Source organism: Gambusia affinis, linkage group LG10, assembly GCF_019740435.1.
Source record: "Gambusia affinis linkage group LG10, SWU_Gaff_1.0, whole genome shotgun sequence".
Classification (NCBI taxonomy): Eukaryota; Metazoa; Chordata; class Actinopteri; order Cyprinodontiformes; family Poeciliidae; genus Gambusia; species Gambusia affinis.
The window spans coordinates 24,493,610-24,508,920 of record NC_057877.1 but is presented as its reverse complement, the minus strand read 5'-3'; the positions used below and the strand labels follow the sequence as shown (position 1 = coordinate 24,508,920).

Below are 15,311 nucleotides of genomic sequence, written 5' to 3'. Positions count from 1 at the left end.
TTATTTTTGCTCAGGGGAATCCACAATGTTGCCTGTACTACAAATTTACAAAAAGGGCTTACATTGCACAATATTTGGCTGTTATTCTTCACCATACACTGAATTACTAGCCAGAGAAATATTCACTATTCGGGGATATTCGGTGTTTGCCTTTTATTTAGATAAATTTGCTAACTAAAGCAACCACTATAGAAAGCATCTGTTGGATTAAAAAGCCATCAGTAAACAAACTCATTGAGAAAAATGAAGAGTCATCTTTTTCACATTGGTAATGGCAATCCAACATCCTCTAAGCTGTAACTACTAAACATAAAATAACAATGCACTTCAAACGCTGAAAGCCCAGTCAATTCTTTGAGTTTTTTAATCTTTTGAAAACAAACATTTTTATACTTAGCCCATTAATAAAAATTCAAGATAATAATCTTGCCTTATAAGATCATTATTATTAAAAAGAAAGTAGCAATATCCTAATGGTAACTATTTTTAATTCAAGTGGCAAAATGAACCTGAATGCACAATGCTGTAACTGGGATCTAACTGGAAAGATTGGGATTGAAATTGATTCTTTGTGATTGGGTTGAATTGCCTTTATATTTCTGCATACAAATTGGATCTGTTTATCTATTAAAGAGCCTTGAAGTGTTTGTTGTGAATTGCCTCTGTAACTAAATAAAATTGAAATATTTCAAATATTAATTGAATAAGCTGACATGAAAACTTTTCTGTATAAAATTTCAGTCCTGTTTTATTTGTTCTCTTTTAGAGGTAAAGCCGAAAAGCCAACTCTTCAAATGAAAATAAATGTTTAAACTTACAGATTAAACACATTAAAATTCCAGCGGCTTTTCCATAAAGAATAAATTTTAAACCCATTAGCAGACATAATTCTACTTTTTATTTAATAAAACACTGTTTTGCATAGATTTTCAGTTTACATCAAAGCAGTTTTACTGGAACTTTAATAAAACAGAAGAGACTTTCCCGTTTTGAAAAGAAGTCTGAGAAAATTTTAATGGAGAAACATTAAACTAGAGTCATATATTGCAGGACATATTTCTTCTTAACAGCAAAACACATTCAGTACTCCGGGTGATTTTGACAATGACACAGAAGGATGCAGCACTGAAGTAATATTTTTCTTGATAATGAAAAATGAAAGCCTTCTGGGCACAAACCAAGCACTAGCATTAGCAGGAGACCTCAGTGAAATGCCTACAGTAAATCACTTCGTCTTCTTCCAGCTCCTTAACCACAGCCACGTTTTTATAACAACATTCAGAGCAAACCTGGAAAATAAATAATTACTGGTATAGTTCTCCCTCTTCAGTTAGTTTTTAGGTATTGCAGTTGTACTTTTTCATCAACAAAACAAAATATTTCTGTCTGCACAGGTATTTACACACACTGAAAAAAATATGCATTGCATTTGTACTGCTCTGCTTTTAGAAGTGCCTCAAAATAGATGCTATGATGAGAAAAGAACAACATGGAGAGCAACAGCTGAAGATGTCAGGTGTTGCTGATTTCTTCGAGCTTCAAGGGGCATTAAAGCTTGGCCCGAATCATACAGTAAAATGTGTTTTTAAAAAGTGACTGAAGGACATAAAACTCAGTGTTTTGGCCTCAATCCTGTTTAAAATGTCCTGGCTGACCTCCGTCAAGGTGAATGGGGAAAACTTTCAGCAAACAGCAGCAAGTAAATCCACAGAATAATGGCTGAAAATTACAAAATTGAAAGCCCTGGACTGAGTCCATACCCAGATGTTGATCTCATTTCAACCCTGTGGATGCAAGAAAATCCTCAAACAACTCGAAGCTGAAATTGAGAAAAGGGACAACTCGTCCTATCTGATGTCAGAGACAGGTAGATGTCATTTACTCCGACTGAACCTTTCCTGTTTAGGGATCACAAAATGTTTTCTAAATCCAAAAACAATAAGATGTGTATATTTTTACTTCTTTTATATTCAAATGATTACAAACACTAAGATTATTAGGTCCTACACGATGCAGATGGAGATTGTTATGGCTTTGCATGTGTGTTACGACATTCGAGGAACAACTGTGGATGTATTCTAAGGCAACACCTAAAAAAAAAGAAAGTGAAATATTACCACTTTGTGTGGCGTCATTGGAAAATTGAAAATAAGCCCACATATCTCTTGAATTCTTGGGGAAAAAAAGTCCATTCTTCCACTTTCCTATTTTATATCACTGCTCATGACTTTTATTTTGAGGATTTCCACTTGACCAACACCTGTTCAGAAAGACAAGAAAAGATGCAACAAATGGTCCAGCATAATTGGACTTTTAATGACAACTATAAAAACAACTGGGAAAAATACAACATTGGGGGTTTTAGCCAAAGCAAGCAAACATTGCAGGAGGTCAGTCAAGATACAACTTGAAAATACACACACAGTTCTGGAGAGAAGCTTAAAATGCGCTCATTTTCGGCATGAATTTCAAACTAATTTTGATCTTTGAAAGATAAATTTAAACCTTTTTTATTCATGCTTTAACAATCATTTGAAAAGCAACTTCAGTAACTTTTTAAAAGTAGACTTGGCTGGACAAGTTTACATTTATCACAGATCTTCTCTAATTTACACATGAAAATTAGACAAATGGGCTCAAGTATACACAAAAACTATTTGGCTGAAACGTCCGCAGTACTTTGCACCTTAACCACAGGCTTTTCGTAGCCAATAAGCTTCTGGGATACATCTGAATGGATTGGAAGAGTTTATTTAAAGGGATTTGTTTCTTTGCACAGGCCTGGAAGCCAGCCATAATCCACAAATTATTAGTATAGCTGAGGTCAGAGCTTTTCAGAGGCTTAGTGTTAGCCAGCTTAATTCATACCACAACTAGTTTTGGTGAGTCTTCATGGAAACTGGAAGTCATTGACCTGTAGGAACACCAGGTTTCAACTATATGACTCAAACTATCCCACACAGATGAGAGGGAATTGATTAGGATGTTCATGACCAACCCAACTATCAAGCCAAACATCAACTGGAAGCTCCTGGATCAGAACCATCGCAGCCCAATCTCCACAGAGTTTTACTTTACCATACTGAGAAGCCGTTGACCGAGAAAAGAGTTTGCAAACAGTGACCAGCAACGCTCCATTTTGACAGACAACAAAGTTACTAATATTTGAAACAGTCAAGTTAAGGATTTAAACCTAAGATTAAACCGATGGCGGTAAAAATACTAACAACAGGTAATGCCTAACAGGTGATGCCAAAAATGCAAGGTATAGCAGAAAAGTCGTTGCCACAGTCCAGATCTCAGCCCTTTGGAAATATATGGACTATGCTTTAAACCCGGGTCTCCTTCATAAAAATAACGGAATAAGAAATGAACAAATATCCAGACAGATTTATTCCAGAAGCCAGGTGATGGGTGCAAACATTCAACCACATTTAAGTGTTTATGTTAGGGTATGTATGTAAAATTTTGCCCCAAATTCATTCATACAAATATGCAAAACAATTTAAACTTGAACACTCATTTTTTTAAATAAGGATCATTGGAAACTGTTTTGGTCATTCCACAAAAGACAAAGAATGGTTCAAAAATATAATTAAAAACCAAAACGTATTTCCAGCCAATCATGCCCATGAGAAATTGATGGATCTTTCTGACCAGAACTGATGGTAAACATAACTGCAAAAATCAGCTTTGTTAGTAGAAATTAATCAATGTCGCTGAGGTGAACTTTATTGGTAGAGTAAATGCTTTCCATATCTGTGTGTGGCCATGCGTCCTTACGGAGCTCAGTAAAAAGGTTAGATGTACTGCTTAAAACGATTTGCAAACTTGCCTAAAAGAATCTTGAACTTGTAAAATGTGTTTAACTTAAATGCTGGAAAATATTTAAAACATTATATAAATACGTGGCAACAGCAAAAGGAAAAAAAAATCTAAGTAATGTGCTCAAAAAACTGGAATTTTATTTGGAAATATATTGCAGTAAAACCAAACAAAAATGTGATCCCAGTTTTGAAGCCATTATCATCCTGTAAGATGAAAAAAAACAAAAGAGAACATGATTGGAACATTCAGTTTATATTCCAGACTTCAATTAACAGGCCTGTATCTGTGCAATTTAAAGTCCACAATAACAACATCGACTCTAAACCCTTCAAGTTTTAGGCGAACAGCTGTTCCACTGCATCGCTAATGCTAGATTTTAAAATATGTTATAAAATATGCATATTAACTGAACACATACTAGAGCTGTAAAGTCCAGCACAAAATGAACCTTTAAATTCCGTTTAAGATGGATTTCTGGGAGGCAAGGCCACTCTGTTTTAGGATGAAATGTCCATCCATATGGTACAGGTCGGCGTAACAGTTACTTCAGTCAAAGTCAGTACTTTGTTCTGATCTTTTAGGCCATAAAAATCCTCTCAGAGTGGTAAGTGTAAGAAGCAGAATGAACTTACTGTGTAAAGTCCTGAAACAGCACCTCATATTGACACTTCAGGCTTTTTCCAAGGGTCAGTAGGGGGCCACTTCAGTAGCTCTTTGCAAGTTTGCAAAAAAAAAAAAAAAGGAAGAAAATAATCAGCTTAAATACAGACCGACTTTTCACCTCCCAAAGTCACCAGAAGTCAGCAAAAACTGCTCTGCTTGTCAATTACAGAAGCAGATGGCAGTAAGGACTCCCTGAAAATACAGATGGCCAAGCTGTGTTAGCTTATGTAGCCCAACAGTCGGTCAAAACATCACGTGAAAGAACAGGACAGGCGGCCTCATGTGGCCAGCCAAGCACACAGTGGGTGAAGGCAGCCGTTCAGTCGTTGAGACGACAGTCGCAGAGCTCCTTGTAGATTCTCTTTCGGATTTGAGGCATGTTGTTTTGGCTGAACAGTAGCGGCTGCTTCACAGAGAGACGGCGGCAGTACTGGCAGAAAGTAAAGACAAATAGTGCAGGGGAAAATGACCCGTAAATATTAAAGAGGGAACTCAGATGATTTGTCTACTGAACAAAGTAAAGGTGGCAAAACAGAAACAAGAATAACATCTTACCTCAAGGACAAAAACGCCACAGTCGCTGTCATTTTTTTGCTGTGGGATACCCTGTTAGGACCAGTCAGCGAGGCAAAGACCGTTAATTTTTTCTGAACTAGCCTTTGCATGTCTTTCCAAGTAACTATTTATATGCATGCAGCTGTTCTATCTTTGCTGCGCTAAGCAGACACCAAGTTTTGAATAAATACAAGAAATTTGATTACAATTACCATGTGCAATGTAAATATTTTAGCAGCTTGAACAGATGGAACAATAAATTTGATCAGAGGTCAAAGTTACCTTGATGATGGCGATCTTCCAGCCCTTCTGGAAAGCTGCCTGCTTTTTTTCTCTGGCTTCAGACTGAAGATACTTCATAATGTTCTGAGGACAATATAAACACACATAGTTATAGAAGGACAATGAGATTCTTCCAACATTCAGAGACAGACTTTCAATATTACAAGTTAAAGTAAGCAAGTGAAAATACAAGGCACCATGTGAAGAGCAGCTAATATTCAGTGTTTTACCAAATTATCCACTGCAGGAACCTTTTTTCAAGCAAAAGATGAAGGTTTTTTTTGTTACCCTTGTTGTTTCCTTTGCAGGAACCAGGGTCAAATCTAACTACCAGGATAGAAATTGGGTCTGGAAAATACATTTAAATGGCACAGCAGGGGAAACTTGGGACTTTGGACAACAATTTCAAAAAGGTCATTTAAAAAGGACAGTTTTAGAGATTTTTTTCCTAACTGTTTCCATGAAGTATGGGCATAATATAATAGTGTGAGAATTTTTTTTTTTTAATGAAGTAATTTTTTGTCAATAGGCTGCACACTACATGCATTTTTTAAAAGATATTTTTCAAAAAACTTTCAATGTCTCAATTAACGAAATGTATGAAACTTAAAAAGAAAGATAAAGTTATTTTTTCTTGACAGAGAGTAAAAATTCCAGATTATATTCTGCAATAAGAATATACTCACATTTGTGGTGTGTCTGAAGACAATGCCTTGGCTGTCGTAGTAGCTGATGGTTTTGGTTGCCATTGTAATTGCGATGAGAGACCAGTGGATTTCTAAATGGATGGGAATCAACAACAACCATTTGGAGAACAAGTCAACCTGAAAAACAAAAAAACAAAACATTACAGTTGAGGTTATTAGGGATGCTGTACTAAAAGTAAAAGAGAAAACACAAAACATGGGGGGGCTGTTCTTTAGTTTGACTCTAGAGAGAGTTTGCAGAGATTATGAAATATGTAATTTAGAAAAGAAGGTTAGAAGATTATTCCTATATTAATTTCTTGCACACTTTAGACTATGGACCTTGTGCAACCAGAATAGAAAAAAAAAGTCATCATCAATCAAAACCTTATTTACTGGAGCAACAAAAGATTAAACTCTTACTTTGAGACACACATCAAGCTACAACCATTGGGAATGTAATTTCTTCCTTACTTTTTTGGTCCATCTCTTCACACCTTCATAACCTTTGGCAACCAGCTGCTTGTAGAAAAAGCTGTTGAAAAAGTGAACCTGAAAAGGTCAAAAAGGAAAAAGAAACGAGTATTAAACATTTGAAAGATTTTAGCTCAGTTCAAGTTTGAAGTAATTGCTGGACGTCTAATGATCCGAGTGATGATACAACTCCAGTAAGAAGTGGATTCAAAATGTAGAATTTTTGGAAATGTTTTGATGTCCCCACAACTCCTCCTGCACCCCCACAAAAAATATAACATCTAGACAAACTGGATGTTGCATCTTAAAAGGTTACGTTTCAAAACGCCATTTAAATCCCCCTAAAGGATTGTGTACATTTTTGATAGTAACTGCACATATTTTATTTGGAAATGTGCTGGCAGGCCTACACACACATACCTTCTGCTCTGCTACATCCATAATGAGTTCTCCATACATGTTAATAATCTGAATTTGAGAAATAAAAAAACAGGATAAAGAAATTTTTAAAATACTTGATCAACCATGTTTAAATCCTCAAGATTTATAAATAATCATGTAAAATATTGTGGAGAATACAGAACAAGCAATTGGTTTGCTTGAAAAATATAAAACTGACATATAAGACACAAGTATCCCCAGTCTTTCCTTACCTGATCATTAAGCCAGTTCTGATCCTCCAGGGTACCAAGGTCCTCCAGCCTCAGATTGTGTTTATTATACGTGACCATGAAGCCTGCAACCGGAGCAGATGCCAGGCCAGCCCTGTATCGACTCATCTCTGCTTTAATGTCCACTTCACTGAAACTGATGAGAAGCAGACACACAGAGAAAGAGCTTTTTTTTTTTATTTTGCTTTTTTTTTTTGTTACTGGCATTTAAAGGATTACATTTCTGATATATATGAAACACGATACAACCTTGGAAATTAAACAGAAAAAAATTATTTTACAACAAAAATGATTTCTCTACATACAGACGCAAAATGATAGCACTCACAGTCACGCACATATTTATTTAAGTGTTTTACAGTCATGATAAAGGCCAAACCACACAATATAAATAAAACAAATAATACACAAGCGCCATGAACAGCAATTACACTGCAGGACATAAAACTGCTCTGCAGCACAAATAAACATAACCTTTTTGTGAAGGAGCACAATGTTTTTTTTCCTCCAAAACACAGAATTTATTGTGTTATAGTTTTATATATGACTTTTATAGTGTGGTGAGAAGAAGTGTTTCTGTTTATATTAGCCAAAGATGATGCGTGTAAACACAATGTACGGTGTTTACAAGAAGGTGGTAATTATAAAGGGGGAAAGAATCCAGACCTGCATGGTGCTGTGTGAAAAAGTGAAAAGTGCTTTAAAGCTGCAATATGTATGAAAATGGAAGACTTTGAAGTGTTAGGCCAACAAAAGACTCAAGCCAATCATGGCAAATGACAGACTGCAGTTATGTGGCTGAGGGTGGCCCAAGCAGTGAGTAGGTTTAGGGGCAATTGTGTTTTCCACACAGGGATGTAAGAAAGTGTAGGTTTGGATATTTTTCCCCTGGCATTATTTTTTTTGACAAAAGTCCATAACAATAATCCAGAAGACCAACATGTTCTCTATTTGAAAATAAAACAACCTTACATGTGTGGCAGCCCTGCTGGATTTTGAATGGAAGATTTCCAGCCGATTTTTCTTATGGATTATATTGCATTTATTTTGAAACTTTGAGGCCTCAACAGTTAAAGAGTTTCTGCAGGTTTCGCCAACTCAAATTTAGGACTTATTTTTTAAGACCATTATGAACAGAATTTAAGACCTATATCCCAACAGAAATGTACAAACTACACCCAGGCAACTGGTGTTAAATTTGCCCTTACCCATGACAGATACAAAAAAATATAGCTAGCTAGCTACACAGCAAGCTGGAAAGGGAATATTAGCAGCAGGTTACCCAAAACCTGATCTGCCTTGAGTCAACACAGCCCAATGAAAATGTCTGAGTGTGACTCAAACTTTTACCTAACAGAAAGGTCCAGCGAGAAACAAAAAATACATACAATATACAAGATTAAATAGAGCTGCCAATGTAAAATTTAAGACCTGTTACTATCTTATCAAAGCCCAACTTACTTTTAAACAAATTTAAGACTGTGCGCATATTCCTAAACATATAAACTTATGAGTTTTCTAAACTACAGAGAAATGTGATCAAGAGGAATAAAAATCAGTGATAAATACAACATTTCTTTTCAATAACAAATAAATTAGCCTCTAGTGTATATGCATATAAGTGGTTTTTACTAACCTGCTGCTGAGGTCAGAGTTGCTTGTCTTTTTCAGGTGTTCTATGACATCAGATTCAGCAAGAGGAATGAAGCTGCCATATTTTATGTAGAAGCTCTCCAGAAACTCTAGAAAAAAAGAAGTCAAAAGAAGCTTGTTCATATCTGTCAACAGTACAAGTAAACAAAATAAATACTGAGATTAAAAAAAAAAACAAGCAAGATGATGCAGGTTTCTTCTGGCAGCACCATTCAGACAGGGGAAATTACACATTTCTGGACATAAAAAAGGAAAGGAACAAAAATTAAAGATGAAAGCTACATAAAATTCAGGTGAAAGCAAACCGATAATTACTGATAACAGTAAAACACAAATGAGATTTAAAGTAGGTGTCTAAATAATGAGTCTAATTAGGATTTTTCTATGTAACAAATTCGTTGTTGGGAATCCTGCACAAGTCTGTTGTATTTTTCTTACAATAGCTGCATGTTTCCACCATAAAGCAGCAGTAAAAATGTAACAGGTTAGGCTACAAAATTTCACAAAATGTCATCACTCTAGCTATGTAAAACAAACAGCTGTGTATCAGAAATTAAGGGAATGTGGAGGCGGATTTCTTAACTACATATAATTTGCCGTTTATATCAAGCCTGTGTTTATAAGAGCTACACAAGTCAGGTCATAAATATTTTAATAATGTCATGTAACAGAATACTTTGCATTGCATGATGGAGCTAGATAAAGCCACATGAAGAGCAAAGATTGGATTTCAGCTCAGGTGTGTGGACACACTTTACGTATTAAATGTATTAAAATGGCCCAACTTAGCATTTAGGCTAAAGAAGCAGAAAATAATGCTAAGGGACAGGAACTCTTACGCTTCTAAAGGGGCTCATCTATGCAGACATATTGTAAAAATGTGTTATGAGGATATGAGCGCCTGCTTCTGGTGGAGCAGTTTGTGAGGATTCATTGATATGAAAGTGTTGCGATTTTTACTTCTGGAGTTGCTAATCTGCAGCAAAACGGTCTACATTTTGCTTGGACAGACATTTTGCATTTCCAGGTAACACAAATATTCCATGATACGAAGATAAAAATAAACAAAATAAATGCAGCACAACAGGTGATCTAGATAAGATTGCAAAATGCAGGTGTTATGAGAGCTGGAGTAGCCTTACCACCATGGGTTTTTTTTATTTCTCTAGATGCTGCCAGATGAAAAACAGCGTGTTTTAAAAGAGTGAACCTAAATCTTAGAAATATTGTCACCTTCAAATTGTGCATATCAAGTAATTGGGTACAGTCATAACAATAGTATTTTCTTCAAAATAGGTTTTACTTTGGTTTTAAACGGAAAATTAGTGTGTATATAGAGGCCATGATGTCCTCTAAGAGAGACTGACTCCACTAACATCACTATATTTAGTTCATAAACATTCTCTTGTTTGAATTTCCCTTCCAATGTTATTGCTAGAGATGGGCCAATCCATTGGCTGAAGAACAGTGTAATATTAGTCTTTTACACAAACTTTGGTCACATCCTGAAAAATAGACTTTGAACTACTTAAACTTTAAAATTGCATCAACCAACCGCACATAATTTAATGGACTTTTTTGGTTGTTAGTAAAGATTAAACGGTTGGTAGAAATATGCTTTGGCACAACAATCTGGACAATCTTCAGTTTTTGTTGGAATCAAAACTATTTCCAATATCAGACACTCCCTCCAGGATCCAGGATTTTATGGGGCTATTTTAGAAATATTAGCAAGGAATTTAGCATAATTTTCTTCCTTATTTAACCTCTTTCAAAATATATTCATAGAAGAAAAAAGATGATGAAAAAAGCAGATTAAATGAACAAGTAAGGCTGAGTGAGTAATGTAGTAGAAAAAATACTGCCACCTGCAATACTGCAGTTGGGAGTTAATGATTAAAACCCAGTATTTTTTAGCCATTTTTGTGGAAATTCAATATGGACTACTGCAAAAAATGCAAGGAGCTGTTGATTTTACAAAAACTGAAGGTACTGATCGTTGAACCAGCAGTTCAAGGTGGAAGTTCTTTCCAATTTTGACAACTTATTTAAAGAAGATTAAGTATATATAACCAACTGAGTACTACAAAGTGTGTTGTACCGTGAATAGCGTCTTTAAGCTGCTCCAGCCTCTCTTGATTCTGAATATCTGTGTCCATCATTTTATCTTCTGCCTGGTCGGTTGGCAACATGTCATCCATTTCCCCTTTCACCCATGAACACGGATGGCAGTACAGTCTGTGGTCTCTTAATGCCCAGGAGTGCTCCAGGTTAACACTTATCGGGTTTAAAGAGGCAAGCCCAGTGGAGCTAGACATTTTAACCTCCACTGGTGAGGATGTTAGATCATGGTTTCTTTGTGAGGCAGCGTTTCCATTAGGCAAAGATACTGGTAAAGAAACCTGCTCGATCCCATCATGCATTTGGTCCACCTGCATCTCAGAGTCTAGGTCTCCAGAAGTCTCTGACCTTGTAGCAGATTTCCGTGCGATGGTCAGCACCCCATCGCCAAGTTCTGTCACAATAATGGTGTCCTCCTCCATCTCGTCCTCCGAGTCAGACAAGTGTACCAATTCTCCATTTTCAATAGGGAATTTACCTGAAGTAGAGTTTTTTTGGTGTTCGTGGTCTGTCTGTACATCATGTATCTTCTCTGGTTCTTCCACTAGCACTGACTCAGCTAAGGCACCTGTTCTCAAACGTATGACATAATCTTTATCTTTGCTGCTTATTTGAATACCTTCCATTTTCTCTTGTTCACTGTCTCGACCTTGGTCAACGCCTCTTCCTCTGCCCCGACCTCTCACCATCACTGCTCCCCTACCTCGACCTCTTCCCATTCCTGCTCCCCTACCTCTACCTCTGGCCACTACCGCTTCCTCAAGTACTGGTCCTAAAACCGTTGGGTCCACATCCTTTTTATCAACACATTCCTCAGGTACTGCAACAGCAAACCCTGACGGTGCCATCAAGATGTCTTCCATTTTCAGTGCAGCTCCATTTGTTTGAGCAGCACAGTTATTTTTTGGTCCATCTTCTGCAATTGGTGAAACCGCCTTGGTGGCAGGACTTTGTGACTTTGTATCAGAGCTCAGCAAATTCCCCAGTCTATCGTCTTCATCTTCTGTTTCCTGTGTATTTTCTCCACTTAAATTAATGCTCCTGACTCCTGTCAACTGCAGTGGATTTCTTGCAGGGGTGTCACCAAAGTCTCTGTTTGCTCCCCTCCCTTTACCTCTACCTCTCCCCCTTCCATTTCCCCTGCCTCTGCCTGGAGTTTCAACATTGTGTCCCCTACTGTTGGGGCCACAACAATCACAGGCCTTAGGAGTCCTTTTCCTTCCTGATCTACGGCCATTGAGTTGGTCCTGACCAGAGGTTGGCGCGGGTCTGTTGGGGCTGCTGGATGTCGAGCTTGACTTGGTGCTCAATGCCCTTGTTGCGGCAGCAACATGGTGATGAGCCTCAGCAGGAGTCTCAGTAAGGGGCTGTAGTAGTTCTGAAAGGGAATTTGAGTCTGTGGATGTTTGGCTTAGGTCCTGTTCTGTAGCACCTCTGGGACACGACACCGAAAGAGGTGCTTTAGAACAAACAGTCAGGTGAGGAGAGGCAGATGGTGTTGTCATTGGGGAATTAGAGCTGCTGTGAACCATGACGTCCGCCTTTGGCTCTTTAACCCCATCCCCAATGCTCTCTCTATGCACTGCTACTGTCTCCTCCCTTTCAGCTTGCTGGCTTACAAATAAAGTGGATTGCTCCACCTTTTACGTCTCACACTTTCCTCCATACATTAGTGGCAAAATTATTTTGACAACAGGAATCAAGATGAGACGGCTCTCCGGAGTCACAGCAGCGCTGTCTCCTAAAAGGAGTGAAATGAAATAAGAAAATAATTAGACAAAAAAATGATCCAGTTAGCAGTTAAACTCAGTTTTCATGACAGATTCACAAACATAAATACTTGAACAAAATAACACCCTTGTACTCAGATCAGATCACAGATTTTTATAAACACTAATTTATTTCCTATATTTTAGTGATGTACAGTACATTTGACCTATTAGGTGAAGGTATATAACATGCTATTGATCTCTAAGTTAGATAGTTTCACTCCTCTGTGAATTACTGTTACTTTTGTTGCAAAGCCTCATAGCAACAATTCTTTATTGTGAATGCTAGAAAACCCTTTATTCTTTTTCTATATAGTGCATTCCCCAGAAGGAACACAATGTTGACTTTCTGTGTTTAAAAAAATTATTACTTTTTTTGCTCTGGAATTGCACCACTCATGTGGCAGCACATTGGAGCAGCTGTGTTATGTTAGTTCTGATTTGTTCTTTTGTAGATGTCTAAAAATAACTTTTTTGGTTGAGGAGTTGCTTTTTTTTGGATGATTATTCATTCTGGTTTTGGATGGGCAGAAAGAAAGGTTTTTGATCTTACTTTTTTTTTTTTTACTTTCAGGCAGCTGTTAATCATGGCAACATGGAGTTGATCAGTTAGCATCTCAGAAGCTCAAATAACACCTGAACTATGACCCCTAAATTCCAGAGGAGTTGAAAAAGAGGCTTCAAGGCTGAAAAGCAAAACTGAAGTGTGGCAAGAAGAAGCAATGTTCAAATCATCTCTTCTATCAATAACAATGGGAAATGATTATATCCACGAATCTGATGTCTCTCTGCCCATCTTCCTAACCCTATAACTGGACAAAGATTTAAGGAAGTGCAGCAAAATGTGCATCAAAAGCAAATTAGGTGGATAAGTAGTGCTTGCCAACAGCTGATGATGTAATTCAGGACATGTTTTTGTGAAATATCGTCTCTGCTGCCTGAAATTTGAGCTGTGAACATATCATGACAGTCATTTGACTATCAACAGCAACAGTCTTCAGTCAGAGGCTTCTTCAGATTTGTTGCAAGAGTACCTGCTACTGCAGATCCTTCCTGCCCACAGCATCACTATCCATGACATTTTGGATAGTTGGATTAAACTAGCAACGGCAAAAAAAAAATCCTGGAATAAATAAAGAATTTTGAATTTTATTGTCATTGGTCAAGTGTAAAATAATTTATTAGAAGTAAGTCATAATGACCGAATTAAAAAATACACCACTGTATGCCATTTCAATAAATGCACATTCAATAACGTCCTGATTTACTGTCTTGGTGCTATGGTTATTACAATGCTAAACTTCACGTTTTGATGTACAAAAACAAAACTATAACATAAGAATAACGTTTGAAATGACAGCTGCAATTCGAAAAAAATATGAGCAAGACAGCAGCGAAATTTCGGTGTTTAGTATGTTTGATTCTTGTCTTTAGCATCTCTATGAATGACGGCAGAAACTAACAATTCGTATAAAGAGGATAATTAACACTGCCGCCTTAATTAAGATTATCCAACATGTTGCACCAGACGAATGGAACAAATTCACGTTTATTAAACTGTATCAACTATCAACAAGTTAATTATTGAACTGAAGTGTAACGTTTCACAAAGTTTTGCATAAGTTTTCCCATTTCCCTGAAGCTAGCTGGCTCGGCTAGCTGCAGACAAAACACAAAGCGGCAATTTCCTCCATTTTCAGAGGGAAGTGCGAATGCGTATGAACGTGAAGGAGCTACGTCTCCAGATTCGGGGAAGTAAACGTTTGCACAAGTCAAAACCAAAGCATAAATTCAAAATAGACGTCGTTAAACACCACCTTGCCTGTAAAAATATCAACCTGGGTTCCGTCTGGCCACGATTTGAAGAAACAATCCGAGCTTTCGTCGCCCCTTCATTGCGTCATGACGTCGGCCTCATCTCCTTAACTTTACCGACGTCCGGTGTTGTGTCGAAAAACGCCCCCCTCCTAACCTGAATAGCAACAAGCTTTTAGGAAATCTGGTGGAGCTGTAGAGCTGTATGTATTCGCAATAAAATGTAGATTCAAACCTTGTTTCAATTATGTAAATAACAGCTTCATAAAAAAGGAAACCTGTCTTTAACTGTGAGTTGTGACTGGGTGATTCTAACAGAAAGGATTCATTTTTTGGCACACCTATTTCTTTTTTTAATGATGAATAACTTTAATAATGTCGTGTGCTCTGTGGTTGATAGAAAGCTAGTTTTCAAATCCATGTTTGCGTGAATGTTGAAGTAAACTATGTTAAAATGTATTTTTATTTAAAAATAAATGTGTTGTTAAAATCAAAAATCTTTCTTTCTTTTTTTACCTAGCCTATGTAAATGTTTTTAACTCAACATCTTCTCTGTATGTTACAAAAACTTCTCAAGTTTTGGCAGCAGTTTTAAGCGCCTTTATTGACAATTTCATAATTTACCTCTATCTATCTATCTATCTATCTATCTATCTATCTATCTATCTATCTATCTATCTATCTATCTATCTATCTATCTATCTATCTATCTATCTATCTATCTATCTATCTATCTATCTATCTATAATTATTTTAACATTTTAATAATTATAATATTCTATGAACGTTATCAC

At 36.8% G+C, this 15,311-nt stretch overlaps 1 protein-coding gene across 3 annotated transcripts; it reads right to left on the bottom strand.

The window, feature by feature from the left end:
• Positions 1–2,295: 2,295 nt before the first annotated feature.
• On the bottom strand, positions 2,296–14,612 carry LOC122838937. 3 transcript variants are annotated; one of them, XR_006371966.1, is made up of 11 exons: positions 14,520–14,612; positions 10,914–12,674; positions 8,796–8,901; positions 7,142–7,295; positions 6,909–6,956; positions 6,489–6,566; positions 6,015–6,152; positions 5,329–5,412; positions 5,047–5,097; positions 4,461–4,921; positions 2,296–4,031 (listed from the first exon to the last, which is right to left on the bottom strand). XR_006371966.1 is itself a non-coding variant. In XM_044129989.1 (10 exons), exons 2-10 carry the CDS (start codon positions 12,463–12,465, stop codon positions 4,811–4,813), a joined length of 2,322 nt encoding a protein of 773 aa, XP_043985924.1. In that variant the 5' UTR covers positions 12,466–12,674; positions 14,520–14,612; the 3' UTR covers positions 2,296–4,810. The 3 variants fall into 3 exon arrangements, 2 of the variants coding, with proteins under 2 accessions (XP_043985924.1, XP_043985925.1); XM_044129989.1 differs by having other exon boundaries at positions 2,296–4,921; XM_044129990.1 differs by having other exon boundaries at positions 2,296–4,921; positions 14,541–14,605.
• Between the last annotated feature and the right edge of the window lie 699 nt (positions 14,613–15,311).